This window comes from Gasterosteus aculeatus, chromosome 4 (assembly GCF_964276395.1).
Source record: "Gasterosteus aculeatus chromosome 4, fGasAcu3.hap1.1, whole genome shotgun sequence".
Taxonomy (NCBI): Eukaryota; Metazoa; Chordata; class Actinopteri; order Perciformes; family Gasterosteidae; genus Gasterosteus; species Gasterosteus aculeatus.
Window position 1 is genome coordinate 25,394,379 of NC_135691.1, and position 17,973 is coordinate 25,412,351.

General features: G+C 45.4%; 1 protein-coding gene across 1 annotated transcript in view; it reads left to right on the forward strand.

The window, feature by feature from the left end:
* Nucleotides 1–242: 242 nt before the first annotated feature.
* The window catches only part of camk1da (calcium/calmodulin-dependent protein kinase 1Da), a 35,989-nt gene continuing 18,258 nt past the window's right edge, over nucleotides 243–17,973 (forward strand). The window contains exons 1-3 of the mRNA XM_040174094.2: nucleotides 243–607; nucleotides 15,233–15,364; nucleotides 17,626–17,700. Of these exons, the coding sequence (XP_040030028.2) occupies nucleotides 510–607; nucleotides 15,233–15,364; nucleotides 17,626–17,700 (305 nt within the window). The 5' untranslated portion in view covers nucleotides 243–509. The remainder of the gene's footprint in view (nucleotides 608–15,232; nucleotides 15,365–17,625; nucleotides 17,701–17,973) is intronic.

A 17,973-nucleotide genomic window follows, 5' to 3' on the forward strand; every position in this document is an offset into this window, starting at 1 on the left:
AGTATATAAATCTCATGTATATATAATCATAATGATGATGATGATACTGATTTTATTAGTTCTCGTACTATAACATTAAGAATGATAAGTATTATAAACACAGAACAACCCCCTCATGCGCGTGCACCTACGTCATACTAATCAACCGTAAATTATTTTGAAAGCCACCACGAGAAGCGTCGTTATCTCCTCTTCAACTTGACAGCCGCTGTCCAGGCGGCCAGAGATGGGGAAGGGGAGGAGGGAGAGCGAGAGGAGGAGGGGGGGAGGGGGAGGCAGCAGGGACACAGTAACCTGCAGGAGGACTCACATGGTCCTGCTGCAGTGGAGGAGCACAGACCTGCGGGACTCTACAAACCTCCCTCGTTTAGTTCCACTTCATTCTTCTTCATTTTCATATACACCCCCCTCCCCCCCGGGGCCATTGTTATTTTCTTTCTTTCTCTTTGCTTGTTGCTCGCATCCCTCCGTCACCGCAGCCCCGCCGCGTCGCGCCGGTAAGCAGCGCCATGGCTCGGGAGAACGGAGACACCGGGCGAGGAGAGACGTGGAAGAAGCAAGTCGACGACATCAAGAAGATATTCGATTTTAAAGAAGTCCTCGGCACGTGAGTTGACTTAACCTCGGGTATCTCTCTCCGTGACACTGATACCCCCCCCCCCCCCCCCCACAACCCCCCCTGACCTCTCCATACCGGCGTACATGCGCGGCTCCTCAATGCAAGTTTAGGAACTAATTTACTGGTTTTAAGCATCAGAATTTGCCAATTTAGCATGTAACAGTTTACCTTTAACTTTAGGCTAACCATTTCATTTTATTCTGCTATTCTAACATGTTCTCACTGACTCGATTTGTATTCTCAGATAAATATATAATGATAATACTAATAGTAATAATACATATTGATCCATATTTACATACGTGTGTAGTAGCTACGTAGCAACGTATTAGCAGGTTCATATAGCGTTTTGTTCCCTAATAAAGAGACTAATGTTCCCCTAGTGGTCCCGTCATGTTTATATGGTCCCGTGTGGTGTTTAATCATGTAGGGACTTTGTAAAATGACCTTGGATGACTTTGGTGCTTAAAAGTAACTTCAGAGTGGATAATCTTTTCTTTCCAGTGGATTATCTTTCTGGCACATTCTGTAACATTCCTGGACGGCTTTGACAGACAGTCGTTCAGACCGTCTGTCAAAGTCTGTCTCCCCATTCCACTCACAACCTTTGTTTTTCAATCACCTGAGACACACACGCTCCAGCTCCATGTTAGGATCCATGCTTCTCCCTCCCTGTTGCATCTTCTCTGTCCTCTTCCCTCTCGTTCTCATTGAAAAGGCAACGGGATAAAGGTGCACCCTCAAAGTCTCTCATCTCTGTGTGCCCGCTCGGTTTTTCCTGTTGGGTGGAATTAGCCGCATCTGTATTGGACGGCAGCCTGGAGGGGGGACACGCAGGACGGATGCAGATTGGGATTAACTGCACAGGGATTAGGAAAAACTTCCCCCTAAATGCTACGAAGTGCTATCATGTTGTATAATTGCTGGATGACGGTGGGTGGCTGGCTGGCCAGAGTTTGTTTCTCTAGATCACCTAAAATTAGGACTGGATGTGGGGAAAACACACACACACTTACTGCAGGCCGGTAGTGGACTCAATGATCCAAATCAGCCATGTTGCAGCCACATATTAACCAGAGCTGCTGACGGGCCTTAGAAATGGATGCATCAGCAAAAAAGGTGTAGGGGGGAGTCTGTGTGTGTGTGTGTGTGTGTGTGTGTGTGTGTGTGTGTGTGAGATGGAGTGGTTTGTGATTAGCATGGCAAAGCAGAATGAAGGAGAGGAAGAAGAGGAGACAGGGTGACTCGGTTGGAAACAGATGGGATTTTTAATCTGCGTGACGGAGCAGACAAAATAGGGATGAAAGTAGCAGCTTGGAGCCAATCAAAACTGAGTTGTTCTCAGCGACCGCATGACACAGGACAAGGGGACGGATGTGTGGCGCTGCAGGAGTGTCCCAACACCCGGATCGTAGTTTGTAGTTTGGAACATCCGTTTCCCTCGTAGTCACCAGGCTTTGAAGTTTGATTCTAGGGTCAGTCTACAGGTCAGTGTACACCTGTTTTAGGTTGGTTTGCCACTGAGCTTCTTTTCCACAACAATCCTAATCCCAATGGCGAATTACCAGTGGCCTCTTGAGGAGGGAAACCACCGCGATGCTTCTGCCATCTGGCTTCAACCTACAAAAGCACATCAGTGTAGCACTCTGGGACAGTGAACCAAGCACAAATAAAGATTTGCATGTCTGCCTTCCACCCCCGGCGTTGTGTTCAGGTCCAGCAGCATGTGTGGGAAACCCTAAAGCTAGTCGGCGTATTGCTCAGCATTGAATGTCTCCTGCATCAGCGTTTCTGAGCTGCATCAGCACTGACAGGATGTGACACTGCTGACACTGACCCATCATAGTCTGTGTCCTCACACTAAATCACCCAGGCAAACCATGTGTATTTGTGTGTGTTCTTTGTGTGCATGGTTGTGTTTGTGCATTTAAACACCTCCTCTGTTCACATTGTTGATATACCTTTTTTCCTGCTTATATTGGATTCATCTAAAGCCAATATTTATGCTGCAAGGTGTGTGTGTGTGTGTGTGTGTGTGTGTGTGTGTGTGCGTGTGTGGTTGCCTATACACTCTCCACAGTGTCTAATTACCCTCCCCACTGGTGTGTGTGTGTGTTCAATAATTCAATACCAACAGGGGTGTGTTCTTTGTGTCGGCGTGTGTGCGTCTCAGGTAGGCCGCAGCTTGCTCAGCGGGAGGGGTCACAGTGAGAACAAGTGCGGGAGACGGATAAAAGAAGTGAAGGCCGAAGAGAGCGAGCGCACTGTGTCGCTCGACACAGGGTTTGGATTAGCCTCATGGTTTAGACTCCGGGTTGAAGTAAGAGGCTCACTGAATGAGTGAGTTATAGACATAAAGTGAAGTGGCGTCCGTGATGGTGGTGCATTGTGGGACCTCACTGTGCCATCTAGGGCACGCTGGCCTTAATTGCTGCTCCATTTCCTGCTGCTGCCACTGCCCCCCCCCCCCACATCCTGCTGTTCTCTCTCTTTATGTCTCCATATCTCTCTCTCTCTAGGTCTGAAGCTCTTTCATTCACCTCCCTGTGCCTCCCTGAAAAAAAGTTCCTATTCTTCCATCCGTGTTATAAACGGCCTCCTATAAATAGAACAAAAGAGGATTGTTTGCAATGTGACAAAACCAACTCCAGCAGTTTGACCGTCCTCTTTTTTGTCTGCGTGGCACACGCTCCAAGACCACGCGACCACATTGTAGAGGTGCTCAGAGAATCCCTCCGTCTGCTCTGTCCTTTCCTCCTCCCCCTCCCTCGAGTCCCTCTCTCTCGCCCTGGGATCAGGTGGTCGCCGTCCCTCGCCGGGAAGCTCTGTGACGTCATCGGTTGTCGTGTCGGTGGGGACCGCCGATGCAGCTGCAAACATCTTTGTTGTTTGTCACTGGGGTGATTGGCTGGGGATGACGCTGATGTACGACATCAATCATGTTGTTACTCTCAGCTTCGTTTGTTGATGATAAGCAAAATGCAGACAAGGTGGTGACATGGTTAGTGTTTATATTATGACGACAATCTCCTGACTTATTATCCAATAAACATATTTATGATGCTATTCCTGTTCCTGGTTTTGTGGTTGATGATCATTTCAAGTTGTGGATGCTGAGGCCATTAGTTGTGTTATGAAGCAATATGGGGGGTTTGTTATAACCTTTTAATAAAAAGATCTTCACTCAAGGTGCACTTACTAGTTTTTCCCCTGCAACCATCCCCCTCAACCTTATCCCAGCGCCTTCATCAGCGGATGAAGTTTGCTCCGTTGTCATAGAAACGATTACGAACCTCGTGGTAACAGGTGGTAATGAACACCAACAACTGAGCCATCTCCATGACAACACTGCAAATAGCTTCAACAACGCCCCATTAACAATGGAAATAACGGCCATTGCTGCTTTGCTCAGCCTGGAGCGGTCCGTACTATGCTACGCTCATGTTGTAAATGCTCGATCAACAATACAAACAACTTTGCCTTCTTTGAGTCACAGCCCAAAGTGGAAACATAAGTTGAAGTAAGACAAACGGTAACACTTATGTTCTTGTTGGTCTGATCCTGGTGTTATCCAGGTCCATCATTGTTACGAACGACGAGGGCAGGATTTCAATACACTGAACATATGCTGAGCTGCGTTTGGCACCTCAGGGCTGCTAAATTTGAGCTACAGTCACGACACAGACACACACACACACACACACACTCACACACTAAGCAGAGCATTTAAAAACAGCAGAAGGGCAAAGGCACTTTTTCCTCTCCGTACACGCTTCAAATGGAATCCTTGCTTTCGCCAGCTGTCAGGGCTTTCCTCATCACTAATTGCATGTGAAAGTCTGTGTGTGTGTGCAGGGGGAGGGGCAGCATCCACCTCTCTGCACATACACGTGTACCGACCAGACCTCTGAGTATTAATGATCATAAAGTTTAGTCCATTATCGGATCAGCGCTCTGTATTAAACCTCGGAGCAAACCGCACTCAGCTTATAATGTCCCCCAACTGGAAGCCTGTTGCCGCCGCGCCGATCTGTCCCACCAGCTGCGTGCCCCCTGGTGAGCCACTGCCCACACATGTGGGAACGCGGTCGCTGTCTTCGGGAAGAGCACAAAATGTGGACGTTCAAAAGGACAAAGAAAAGTCCTGTGCTTTTTGTCCTCTTTTTTCCCTCATAGTATTCCATCAGTTGCACAGAAAGGAGAACAATTTTTGTGACATTACACACATCAGAAACACTTCACACAGCATCCCAATAGGGGAGACAAAATAATGTTTCTGGAAAAAACGCAGGGCCAAAATGGAGATGCTGTGCAAAGACCCCCCACAGAATACATTTCCCCTTGTTTGATCTGCAGTCTTCAGCTTATGTGATTGGTTGATTCATGATTTGGTGCTGCTGGGGTCAGAGGACCAGCGGCGACAGGTACAGTTTAGCTAATTGTCCTCACGCGGGCCTTTGGCCCCTCAAAACAACATTCAGAGGCAAGTTTGTTACTGCTCTGTTCTCGGTATTAACTCAATGGTTGTTTGCGTGTCTATGTCTTGTGAGACACAAGTGCATCACGTATGAGGGATTCTGTTGGCTCCAAATGGCCAATGATCTCACCGTGTAAATGTGGTGTTCATGTGAACGCGATATAAGCGACTGCTCATATTGGTCTTTGAACTGACAAAAAGGAAGCTGAAGCGCAAATAAAATGAAAGGTAGCCTGTTTCACTGAGGCTGCTGTTGATTGTGATGAGGCTTTAGCTAGCATTGCTCCTCATTATGGGCCAACAAAGGTTTCTTCATAAAAGGTATGGTTCATGATTTGTTGTGTTGTAATTAAATGACATTTGTTGTTTAGTAAAAATCCAGAACATTTACACTGCAAACTCTCAACTAGTGTGCAACTTTTCTGGGCCCTCATCCCATATCGATCGGACTGCTTGGATTAATCTTAGTGTAACAGGCGTGAGTGATTGGCGCCGTTAGTGGAGGCAGCTCCGCGGCGGGCCAGCACGCACTCCGTCTTGTGGACAGGTCATTTCGGGCAGACTGTACGCACACAAACAAACCCACGCAAACACTCACAGAAAACCCCACGAACACACACACTGCATAGAAAGAAGCACAGAGAGGCTGAAACACACGAATGAGCCGTGGCGCTAACACGTACACGATCCAACATTTTGGCAGAATATTTCACATACACACACAGGTAAGACATTTATGTAAATAAAAAAGTCTAAACAAAGCTAAAAGTAATTCTAAAATGGCACATTTGACCCTGGTAGGCATCGCACTTCACAAGAGTGACACACACACACACACACACACACACACACTCATCTGTACCTCGGAGGCTTTTTCTATATTATACTGTAACAGACCTACTTGGTGTGTGTGTGTTGGGGGGGCTTGGCCCAGTTGCTCTCACATTGTCCTTGAGCAGAACGCAATGCTGCACACACACACGAGATGCCACGTTTCTAAACCTCTCATGCTCTGTGTACCTGCACAAGTTGTCTTACATTTAACGTCATTTTCATACAAAGAGATGCTTTACCAGCTTTGAATTGTGTTACGGTATAGTAAGAACAACGCTGTCATTTGTGCGACACACACACACAGAGCAGCACATGTAGGCAACGCTCCTCAGCAGATGAGTGATTAAGTATTTAATTTGTTTGATGTTAGTGTGATGACATCATCGTGACATAACAGTCAATCCTCCACATTTTTATTTTTTCTTTCCGCCGGGAATCCTCTTGTTGGGCTCGGAGGTAAATCATATCACTAGCACAGGTGATGTAATGTAAAAAAAAAACATTCAGTATTCTAATTGGATTTTAGTTTTGATGTTATTTTATATTTTTTATTTAATATTTTGTAACCATGGTTTGTTGGGGCGGGCCGCTGGACGCTACGGCCGACAAGGGTGGAGGGGCCACTACGGCCCCCCCAGAGCGGAGCGTGCGGGTACTCTGAGAGTCCCGGTGCGTTTCGCTTAACAAACGGTTCATAAAAGGAAGGAGACATATATTTTACATATTTTCTGCTGTATATTGGGGGGGGGGGCACATTGGTATTTTCTCAATATTGGGGGACACGCCCCCCCCCCCAAAAGATTGTGTGGTTACGCCCTTGGTCTGGTGGCCCCCATGAATGCAGTAACTTTGTTTAGTGAACAAAAGATGAAGCTACATCCAGAGCACGGTTAGCTTAGCACAAAGATTGGAAACGGGGGGAAACAACGGGTCTGGTTAGCTATGTGAATCCATTCACAAGCTCCTCTAAAATTCTCTATACAAAACAAGTAAAGAAATGTATTTGTTGGGCTGCTTCTTAACCCTGGCGGCAGTCGATTCCCCTTCCCGCCGCTGCATGACTCCAAGTTTGTTAAATAGTGACACCAGAAGTGATCACAAGTCTTATACACTAATGATCTCAGAGGCTGCTGGGTAGCTTCGATGAAACACTGACCGGCTCCTGACTGACTCATGGAGTCACACCGTTACATCATCATTCGCTCCTCTCATCCAGCCCCACCAGTGATGAAATTCCATCCATCCCCCCACGTAGCCAACGGTCGCCCCCGGCGATTCGAGAGAGGCGAGCTTGCTCGCCTGTTGGCGGATGCCATTCACTCTCTGTAACCTACAGGCCAGCCGCACCCTGCCGCTGTTTACACACCTCCTTTCATAATGTTGAACTTGTGCTAGCGTGATGTCAGCGTTGATTAAATGAAATGTGTAGTCTGCTGAAAGGAGCCGAGATTAGGCTGATTTAATGGCTGCTATGCTGTGCCGCAGTACTGCTAGCACCTGTTCTCTTGTGTGTGTGTGTGTGACAGAGGTACATTTGGTTATCTGTATATGTGCACGTAGAGCTGCAGGGAAAGCGAATGCATTATATCCCAGGAGGGAAAAAAACAGTGTGGGCATGTGTGCGTATCTGTTAGCCAATTAAAAAAGAGGATCCTATAGCATGTTTAAATATTTGCACTAGGCTTGTTTCTAATGCAACCTCAATGGGGGGCAGGACACAAGTAAACATGCAGGTCTTCAAAAAGGAGGAAGATTCACTTAATAATGACTCATTTTCATGTACCACAACCTGGCTGGAAACACAGAGGCTTGTGTTACCAGCCAGGTTTGCAGGTCTTCAGTAGCCCTGTCGTCCGTGTCCCCGTCGCACAGTCCGTGATTGTTTCGCACGGTGACGTCTTACTATAATTCTTTAAACAGATGCTGGTGCTTCAACTAGGCCGAGTTGATGCCCGTCAGCTAATGCGCGCGTGACCTCATCTTCACGAATGAAAAGGATCCGTATCTCATTTTGTACATTTTGTTCCTCCTGATCCGTGGGTATTTAGGGACCAATATTCTTTTAAAGGACAAGATGACCGTGTTACTCTACTGAGTCAGAGGAAGTGGACATGTTGACCCACCCCGGGAAGATAATAGGAACGGGAACATAATGAAAAAATGACAAAAAGATATGTTTACTCCTAGTGTGTGATACATAAGCAGGCAAAATCCTCACCGACTCAACATGTAATAAACAGTGAATGCCACAGAAATAGAAACACAGTAGAGTGTCAGTAGATTTGGACAACACTGGTCTCAGTCATTTCCGCTGTGTCATTGTTGTCTGTTCTCACGGCTGAAGCCCCTGTCGTACTGTAAAGAGTTAAAACGGGTTTAAAGCTCTGGAATAGTGTAAATGTGGATGAAGAGATGAGTTTTAAAAAGGAAACGTAGAAGAGAGGATAGACTAGCTAGACACATGTGACCCCCCCTCCTCTCAGGCCGGATGTCTTCTCATCACAAATCTATTTAACTTCCTACTCAAGGCTTCCACACACTCTCATTAGAGCTGAGGACCTCCAGCATGGCCTTCAACATGTTAGGTCATGTCCTTTTATTTATTTCCGTTTGCAAAAAATGCCACCCTCCTCCCTCCCTCCCTCCTCCCATCTCCGCCCCCACCCCCCTCTCTTTCTGTATGCCTCCATCACTCAGCAGGGTTCTAGTTATTCTGACTGGGAGAGTGCGGTGCTGTGCTGGCAGTGTGCATGTTGCTATCGCTACAGTCAGCCATGTACCTTTTGCCACATCCAATGCTATTGCCAGATAATCCACCGTCTGTGTATGTGTCTGTGTGTGTCTGTGTGTGGCTAGGGGAATCTCCAAGGTCACAGGACTAGAGATAAACTGCTTAGTCACAACAGATTTTCTTTTTGCCGCGGCAGTTTATTTTTCGCTGTTTTTATTGTAGATTTGGGGCGTTGTTTTAGCGGTACATTCATATAATTTCAATCACGCAAAATCCATACGAAAAGTCATGGTTTTGACACCTGTCATCTATACGCCGTCGGTGAGCGCAGCAGCAATGACTGTTGGCGCTCCCCCCTTTTCCCTTTTTTCTGATCATATTTTTGCCGTTTGTCTTTTTCTTTTGTTAAAAACATCCACTGAGCTCATGATTCACTCCTTTCATGCTGCCACAACCTTCATTTTCATATGTGCCGAATTTTGACTTTGAAGTATATTTTTCACACGCACAAATATGTCCACACAGTCATACACATCGTGCACAAAGGGCCGTGAACATGAACACACACAAAGTCTCACACTTTCACACAGGGGATTACCCAGAGTCCAAGCAGCCGCCACACACACACACACACACACACACACGGGTTGAAGCTGTTACCATGGCGAATAATGTAAAAGCAAAGTGTCCTGACAGCCACATTAGCTGTTGCCTTGGAAAATCCATACCGCGCAGGCCGTGTTTGTCATGTGTAGCCATGTGAATCGAACACACAGACAGGAGGCATCGTCTTTCTTTCTGCCCTGTGTGGCCACTTTCCTAAATTATAGACACATGTTATGCCACTCCTGAATTAATTTCTCTTCTGGATTCGGAGGATTCCAGGTCATCGGCTTGATCGCGACTTGATCACGACTATGGAGCCAAATCCAGGTCAAAGGTTTTGATAATTTGAAAAACAAATCTGAAAGTTTTGGTCTTTTTGGGTTGAATATAGTTTTGACTATACTTTTTTATTATTTTTCATTATTACTAAATGAATAATAAAAATTAAATGGAAATGATATTGAGACCGCCAAAGAAAGCATCACCTTTTTCTGTGGAAGTGTGGCAGTGAGACGTTTCAATGGAGATGTCCAGGGTTTTTGTTGAATCCCTACTTGGACCACGTGTGTATCTTGGATGCACACCTGACATCTCAGCTTGTCTTTGCCGTGAACGCATTGAATCTGTTACGACAGTGCATTGCAGTGCATTGGTTCATGTCTTTCTGTTAATGTTTATTTTTGTGCCACAGAGCTCAGCGTGCACGTCCCATCTGCCATGGTATTGATGGTGGCGAGTAGCCCGGTCCTCACCTTATACGAACAAGTTGGTTGGATTACCGTATCTCAAGCGTTTAGACCAAATTCTGCTTTCGCTTTGTGGCTTTTTTTGTTCTTAATTGCACAGGCATTTTCCCATGCTGTTTTCTCTCTCCCTCTTTTTCTTTCTCTCTCTTTTTCTTTCTCTCTCTCTCCCTTTCTCTTTCTCTCTCTTTTTTTCTCGCTTGTCTTCATCTTCTGCTGTCGGAGCCACATTGAGAATACAGACTATAATTGGCACTTAATTGCTGCCCTGGCAACAGTGCTATTTAAGCTTGAGCACTCTGTAACGAAGGCATAGAGCACGTGCACAGTTGTAAAATAAAGAGGAAGGATGACACACATGTAAGGAGGTTCCTGTTTTCCTCATTTCACCCAAAGGGTGTTTTCTACATATGGAGATGGTGGCTCAGCCGAAGATGCGCGTGGCAGCAGTGTTTGCTTTCTGCTGTGCTTTTATTCTGCTCCGGTGCGTTTACGCAGAAGCTGTACTCAATTTTCTTACCCGTTGCTATAGTGATTTAATATCCGTGTTTCACCTGCGGGTCCCCACAACAAGTCCAGAGATATTGTAGAGAGTCAGAAAGGCAAACAAACATTTGTACTCTATAAAGTTAAATCTGTCTCCTTTGATCTTGATGTTCATATTTAAAATATTAAAATGTTTCGAAGTAGTTCTAGTGATTTATTGAATCAACAACTGAGATGAATGACAGATGCAGTAGCTCATTCCCATCATGTCAAGACCCTGCAATAGTTGTGGACTATGTTATGCTGCGTTTATGGCGCCCCGCAAACGCGAAACCTCATCCTCGTGTCGCTACCGAGTTCACCTGCCCGCTGCTGCGTTCAAAGACCTCTTCACCCGCCCCGCAGGAACACCGACTGCCCAGTGAGTAATAACGGGCTGCGTTTACAGCCAGCGAGGTCTGAATTAGTTCCTCAGAGCGCAAGACGGGACTCCTGAAAGGGTTCCATGAAACCCTGAGTTTCTTTTAGTTACAAGAAAGGACCTTAAGACAGTGGAGGATGACGTGTAACCAGTGGAGTCATTATGAAGCTAAAACAACACAAACCACTCAACAACCTTCTCTTGAGACAATGACACACAACTGTGTCATACTGTGTGTGTGTGGATGTGGTCCGCTCAGTGATGACGGTATTTTGGGGCTGTGTAATTTCCCTTGCCCAGGCTCTGTCGTTATGTGTGTGTGTGTGTTTGTAGGTAAGAGCACATTTAGAGGCAACCGCTAATTATTGAATTGGCAGGATGTGACCTACACTGCTGACACACATCTGAATGTGTGTGTGAATCATAAGCATACAGAAAATGTAACTTAGCTTAATAATAATAATTTCGCTAAGAAGCTGATTCAAGTGTATCGTGTGGTTGAGCGAGGGATGTGTCAACATTTTGCACTTAATACAACAAGCGTGCGGCATTAATTCCATTTCACAGTCCCATTGTACCTGAGCAAGAGAATGGACTTTCTTTGTTTAACAACCCTGTTTAAGTAGGGTTTGCTTCTAGAGGTGTGAAATCATGGCACTTTTGAGCAAAGCTTGAGCCATTTTAACACCACCATTGGGTTCCCTTGTCTATCAAATAAACTTTTTTTCTTCTTCAATAAATACCATTCTACAAGGAAGCAGCAGTTTGAGGGAAAGTCTACAATCTGATTACTGTGTGTGTGTGTGTGAGAGAGAGAGAGAGAGAGAGAGAGAGTTGAACATGCACTTGGATGTGAAACAAACACATACACACTGTTGCTACCAACATATTTCTCATAGAGGCAGCGCAGCTCGCCTGACACAGTTACACAGGTTCATACAGGGGGAAATGCAATCATTGTTGCCGCGGGTAACGGCAAGCGGGTGCTGCCAGCCAGTCAACCCCCCTCAAACACACACACACACACACACACTGGCCAAAACTGTGCAGCCAGATGTTATACAAGCTCCTGTTCTCCAATCAAATGAGCCCCATAGCGTCTTCAGCGTGTGTGTCCCTGTGTGTGGTTGTGTGTGTACAACCAAATATACACACACTCTTTTAGTCCTTTCCTCTCTATTCTGACCTTTTTCCTGATTTCAGTATAGCTCAGCTTCACATAGCCACTAAATGTTCCACTATCTTCTCCAGGTAATCACTACCTTTGTTTGTTCGCGTATCAGTCTTGGCAGGTAAAATAGGTGCTGAATATGAATGAATATGTGCTTTATTTTTTATTTTTGTATAGTCCAATGACTGAAACAGCTGCCTCCTGCGGCACAAAATGAGGCGATACGAGCCGTGAAACTGAAACACAGTGATAAAGTTTGGCAACAAACAAGTGCAGCATGTTGCATCTGTCACGGTGTGGTTTCATTTCCTGTCTTATTTTGTAGTTTTCTGCTTCTTGTCTCCCTGGGTAACTTCACTTCCTGCCTTGTCCTGTCATCGTCTGTGATTGTCTGATTGTTTCCACCTGTGTCCAATCACTTGCACCTCCCAAGTGTATTTAAGCTGGCCCTAGTGTGTGCGCGTGCGTACTTAACTAGCGTTTCTACGTCTGCATTTGGGTCCTGCCTTCCCCACACATCCCTGACAGCATCAGTATTGTTTGTTACTAAGAAGTGCTTTTTGTTTCTTCTTGCTTTTAGATATTACATTACATGTCATTTAGCTGACGCTTTTATCCAAAGCGACTTACAATAAGTTTCAACCATAGGGATACAAACTCAGAAGAACAATAAACAAGAAAGTGCAATTTCATCAAATAAGCCAATTTACAACTTGCTATAGATCCATTCTAAGAACAATTTAAGTGCTGCAGTTTGTTTTGTGTTTTTTAGTCCAGGTATAGTCTGAAGAGGTGTGTGTCTAGTTTGCGGGCAGAAGATGTAAAGACCCCAACCAGGACAGCACAGAGTTGTGATCTAGTTGAGTTTTTTGCTCTCAGTGAGGGATGAACAAGCAGGTTTGCAGATGCAGAGCGCAGAGTACAGGATATAGCGTTTGACCATGTCCTGGATGTAAGCTGGACCCGATCCATTCACAGCATGGTAGGTGAGCACCAATGTTTTGAACTGGATGAGGGCAGCCACCGGTAGCCAGTGAAGAGAGGAGTAGTGTGGGAGAATGTAGGAAGGTTGAAGACCAGTCGCGCTGCTGCATTCTGGATGAGCTGCAGAGGTCGAATGGCAGTAGCAGGGAGACCTGCAGTAGTCCAGGAAGGAGATGACAAGAGCCTGAATCAGTACCTGCGCTGCCTTCTGAGTGAGAAGGGGACATATTTTCCTGATGTTGTAGAGCATGTATCTACAGGATCGTGTTGTTGCAGTAATGTTGGGAGTCAGGGAGAGTTGGCTGTCGAGTGTCACGCCGAGGTTCCGAGCAGTCAAACTGGGCGTTAACAGTCAGGTCCTGTGTAGGAGAACCTTTTCCCGGAAGGAGAAGTAGTTCAGTCTTGTCGAGGTTGATTTTCAGATGTTGAGCGGACATCCACTGAGTCTGAGGAACTCCAGTAGTAAGAGGACAAGGTTCCGACACAGATCCTGGCCAGGTTACCCGGTAGGTGCGGCCGTCGAGGTAGGACGAGAGAAGGGAGAGAGCAGAGAGAGCAGCTGAGACACCGAGTTCCTGAAGGGAGGAGATAAGGATCTGGTGGTTGACTGTGTCAAATTACATTACAGGTCATTTAGCAGACGCCTTTATCCAAAGCGACTTACATTACATTATTAACCCATGGCTTTTTTACATTTTGCCCGGGGAGCAATTAGTGGTTAGGTGTCTTGCTCAGGGACACTTCGACTTGAGACATGGGGCAGCCGGGACTCAAACCACCAATCTTGCGGTTCCTGGCGCACCCGCTCTACCCCCTGCGCCACGACGACCCCATGCAGCAGAAAGGACAGATGAGAGAGAGGCGGCGTTAGCAGTGTGGAGTCTGAGACAGCGAGGAGAACAGTCTCTATGGAACTGCCTGCCTTGAAGATGGTGGGTGTCAAGGAGGTTGTTATGGTGGAGATAGGAGGAGAGTTGGTTAAAGATAGCAAGAGTTTTGGACAAAAAGGGAAGAAGAGAGACCGGTCTGTAGTTGTTTTCTTCAGATGGGTTGAGGGTGGGTTAACTCTTGCCTCCTTCCGAGAAAGAGGATAGAAAGAAGGATACAAAGTGCATTTGAGCGGAATATCATCATTTTATGCTCACACTAGCCTGCTACATTGTTTGGTTTCAAAAGATCTCTTGACTTGAGTTATGTTGTTATGTATTAAATGGCTCTTGAAAATGGCTATAAAAAAGTTCATCCCCAAAATTTTTTGAAGGTGTGTCAAGAGGGACAAGTGCATGTAATTGGAAGAGTTTGGTGGTTGGAGACCCCCGATTTATACGAAGCAGGACAGTGGACGGTGAGAAGAAGGAGCTGGTAATGTTGAGGCCAAATACTTATGATTGGTTGATGCTTCACAGATATAGCTTCATGTCACCTGCTACCACTAAAAAAGGACTCGTTGCCATTAGATTTGATGCTCGTATTGCAAACATATTGTATTTTTATGTCAAGACGTTTGTTTTGCAATAACACAATGTCGGTAAAGCTGAGGGCAGATCGTCTCAGGAGTCAACATGGACCGATTACCTCTCAATAGGCTCATCTTCATTTGTCGCCCTGCCTGTCACACACCCACACATACAAACATACACACACCATCATACAAGAACCAAGAGACGTTTCGCCTCTTATTGTCAGGATGATTGTGATTGAGGAGCATCCATTTTTATGATGCGAGAAGCCGAAAATTATAAATCATTTTTCCACCGTAACAATGAATGAGTAAAAATAATTGCTAATGTTACAGTTGGCAAAGCCAATTCCCTCACCGTGGCGGTGTAATTTTCTGCATGTGACGATCAGATACCTGAATCTGCTGTCAATGAGATCTCAAAGGGAAAATAACTGAATCATTCCAATCTTTATTTTGGCATTTTCTTCCCTCATTTGTTCGCTCGGTTTAATCCGGCAAAAGCAAATGTCACTGAAAATGAGGTTGGAGATATGCGAATAAAATGCTCGGGTTTAAAGTTACTGACCCCACTCGTTTGGTCAGCTCGACCTCTAATACATTGAGTTTGTTATGTTTTTTGTGTCGATGATGTATCGTCCAAACCTATTTAAAATTAAAACCAGCATAAATGATATGCCTCTGTTTGAATGTGTCCCCAGAGGAGCATTCTCCGAGGTAGTCTTGGCCCAGGAGAAGCTGACCGGCCGGATGTTTGCGGTGAAGTGCATCCCCAAGAAGGCCCTGAAGGGGAAGGAGAGCAGCATCGAGAACGAGATCGCCGTGCTGAGGAGGTGAGCGCCGTCAGACAAAACACACAAACGCAAAGCCTGCTCAAAGCGCTGGTTGTCGGGGCAACTGTGCAGCCCCTCTCTCCCCTTCGCGCATCACTACCCCTCCGGCTTCGGGTCACGATTCGTAGCCCATCTACCGCACATGTTCACACCACGGCTGAAGCGCCCGTCTGTCGGAGCACCAAATGGTCGCACCACGTCGAACAGAGGAACTTGAGTGCCGTGTTTGGAGTTTCAATCAGTGTAGAGGAAATGCATCATGATCAAAAACATTTAGCATCACAGACAACGACACACATTAAAAGGGGTTATATTTAGATGTTCACACTTCAAGCCATCGGGTATAGTGCACTGTATAATAACCGCCGTGACAGCTACTAACATGCAAGGAAGGCAAAGCTTATCCCTCCAAGAGGAATAAATAAAAATGTCTTATTTCCCTTTCACGCATGCACATGTGACCGCAGAAATGTCAAGCTTCTGGGCCTCTGTGCGCTGTGACAATACAGATGTGTTATTCTAATAGATATAATAAATGTGTTCATTCAGCCGCTCTGTGCAACATTAGAGAAAATGAAAATTGCCTCCAGTAATAAAGGAGAGAGATGTGGACGTTCGTCGAGACAAATGAGTGTCATTACTTCAAACACATGAGAGCCTAAGTGATCCCGCTGGCCGCCCCCACCGGCCCGTTCGCATCGTGCGACGCAGGTTCGACTCTGGAAAGAAAGCTGACGACTTTACACCGGTCAGGGTTTCTTTGTGTTTTCACCAAATCAAGATAGTACACGCATGCAAAACAGAAAAGCAGCATTTAAAGAATGTTGACACTCAACGCCTTTCTTCTCGCTGTCTTTACATTGTATATTGTAATTTGTAATTTGCATACTAATGTATCATATAAAATAGATATATTACTCAATTACTAAATAACAAATCAATTGTTTCAGCTGACCTCTGAGCTTTGTTCTATGCTACATTAGAAACGAAAAAGCAGCGCCTCACATGACATCTGTGCAGAAGGACACACGCAGGACAAATCCATGAATGAGAACAACTGGCAGTAGCATCAAACCAGTAATGTACAAAAGCGTTCTTCACAAAGCACCCTGTCTCTCCTCTGCCATTACACTCTCTTCATTATCTCAGGCAGAGAGTCAATACACACACACAAAACACACATTCTCCCTTTTCAACCTGCTCGCCTGTGTCTGTGTGTATGAGTCCCGTCTCAATACCACAGATCATCGGCAGCCTGCCGTCACAAAGGTTGCACGCTCCATAATAAGTGTTAGATGCACACCTGCTGTGCATTACTGTGTGTGTGTGTGTGTGTGTGTGTGTGTGTGTGTGTGTGTGTGTGTGTGTGTGTGTGTGTGTGTGTGTGTGTGTGTGTGTGTGTGTGTGTGTCTGCGTGTGTGAGAGAGAGAGATGTAGGCTAGGGGGAATTACCTTTGTTCACAATGCAAAAGATGATTAACCCACACACCCACACACAAAATCAATTGTGTTTCTACAAGTCATGAGGTGTTAGAATAACGAATGTACACCTACACACACACAGACACACAAATAGAAGGGTGGAAACACCCTCTTCCAAGAGCCGTAACCATGGAGAAACCAGCAGAGAAATGACAGAATAGAGCAGAGAGGTGAGGAGAAGATGAAAATGGTTTTGTGGCACAATGGCCCTCTGTGATCGGAAAGTCGTCTGTTCCCTGAAGAATTTTTGGTGGGATGACGTTTTAGTGCAAAGGTTCATCCTCGGCTTCGGCATCGTTCGAATTGCAAAAACATTACAATCCCATTTACACACAGTTTCACTTTCAACTGATACTAACGTCCACATACTATGCAGCGGGATTGCAGAACATGCTCAATGTCACAGCATACTTAGTCATCTGTGATTTTTAAACCCGGTAATGGACTTCTTCAGATGCCAACTAGCCTCCAGAAACAACAATCTTGCCTTTAGTAGCTGATCTGGAGCTTTCATTCATATCTGACATGATCTTCATCGATGGGTAATGTTTGGGAAAAATGAATAACATGGAAATCTTTATTTACGTGGCAACTGGGCTAAATATCCACAGATGAAGGTAATAATAATGTGATCGAAAACTCCTTAAGGAATCTGGATACTGACAGTATCTGGAGGTAAAAACCCCATTGGAGTTTAGCTGTTTTGGTGGCTTATAGTGTGACGTAAGACCTGCTGCAACTTTGAAATGTGACACTGATGGTCTGTCTTTGCTTTGCAGGATCAAGCACGAGAACATTGTGGCACTGGAGGACATCCACGAGAGTCCTGATCACCTCTACCTGATCATGCAGCTGTGAGTGTACATGATTTTTGATTGATTTTTGTTTAGTTTGTTTGCTCTCCTACTTGAGCCTTTGTGAGCGTTGATCAATATTGATGATGAGGAAACAGGCCTCGAAATGATCCACATGTCCTGGGAGATCATTCAATCAGATCCATGCGTAAACTTAGTGTATTGAGGACGCACATAAAAAATCCAAAAATACTGGAGGCATTTTAATATTTAAAAAAATCCAAAAATCTAAAAATTCAAATAAAACCCTTTATGCATGCTGATATGTCATTC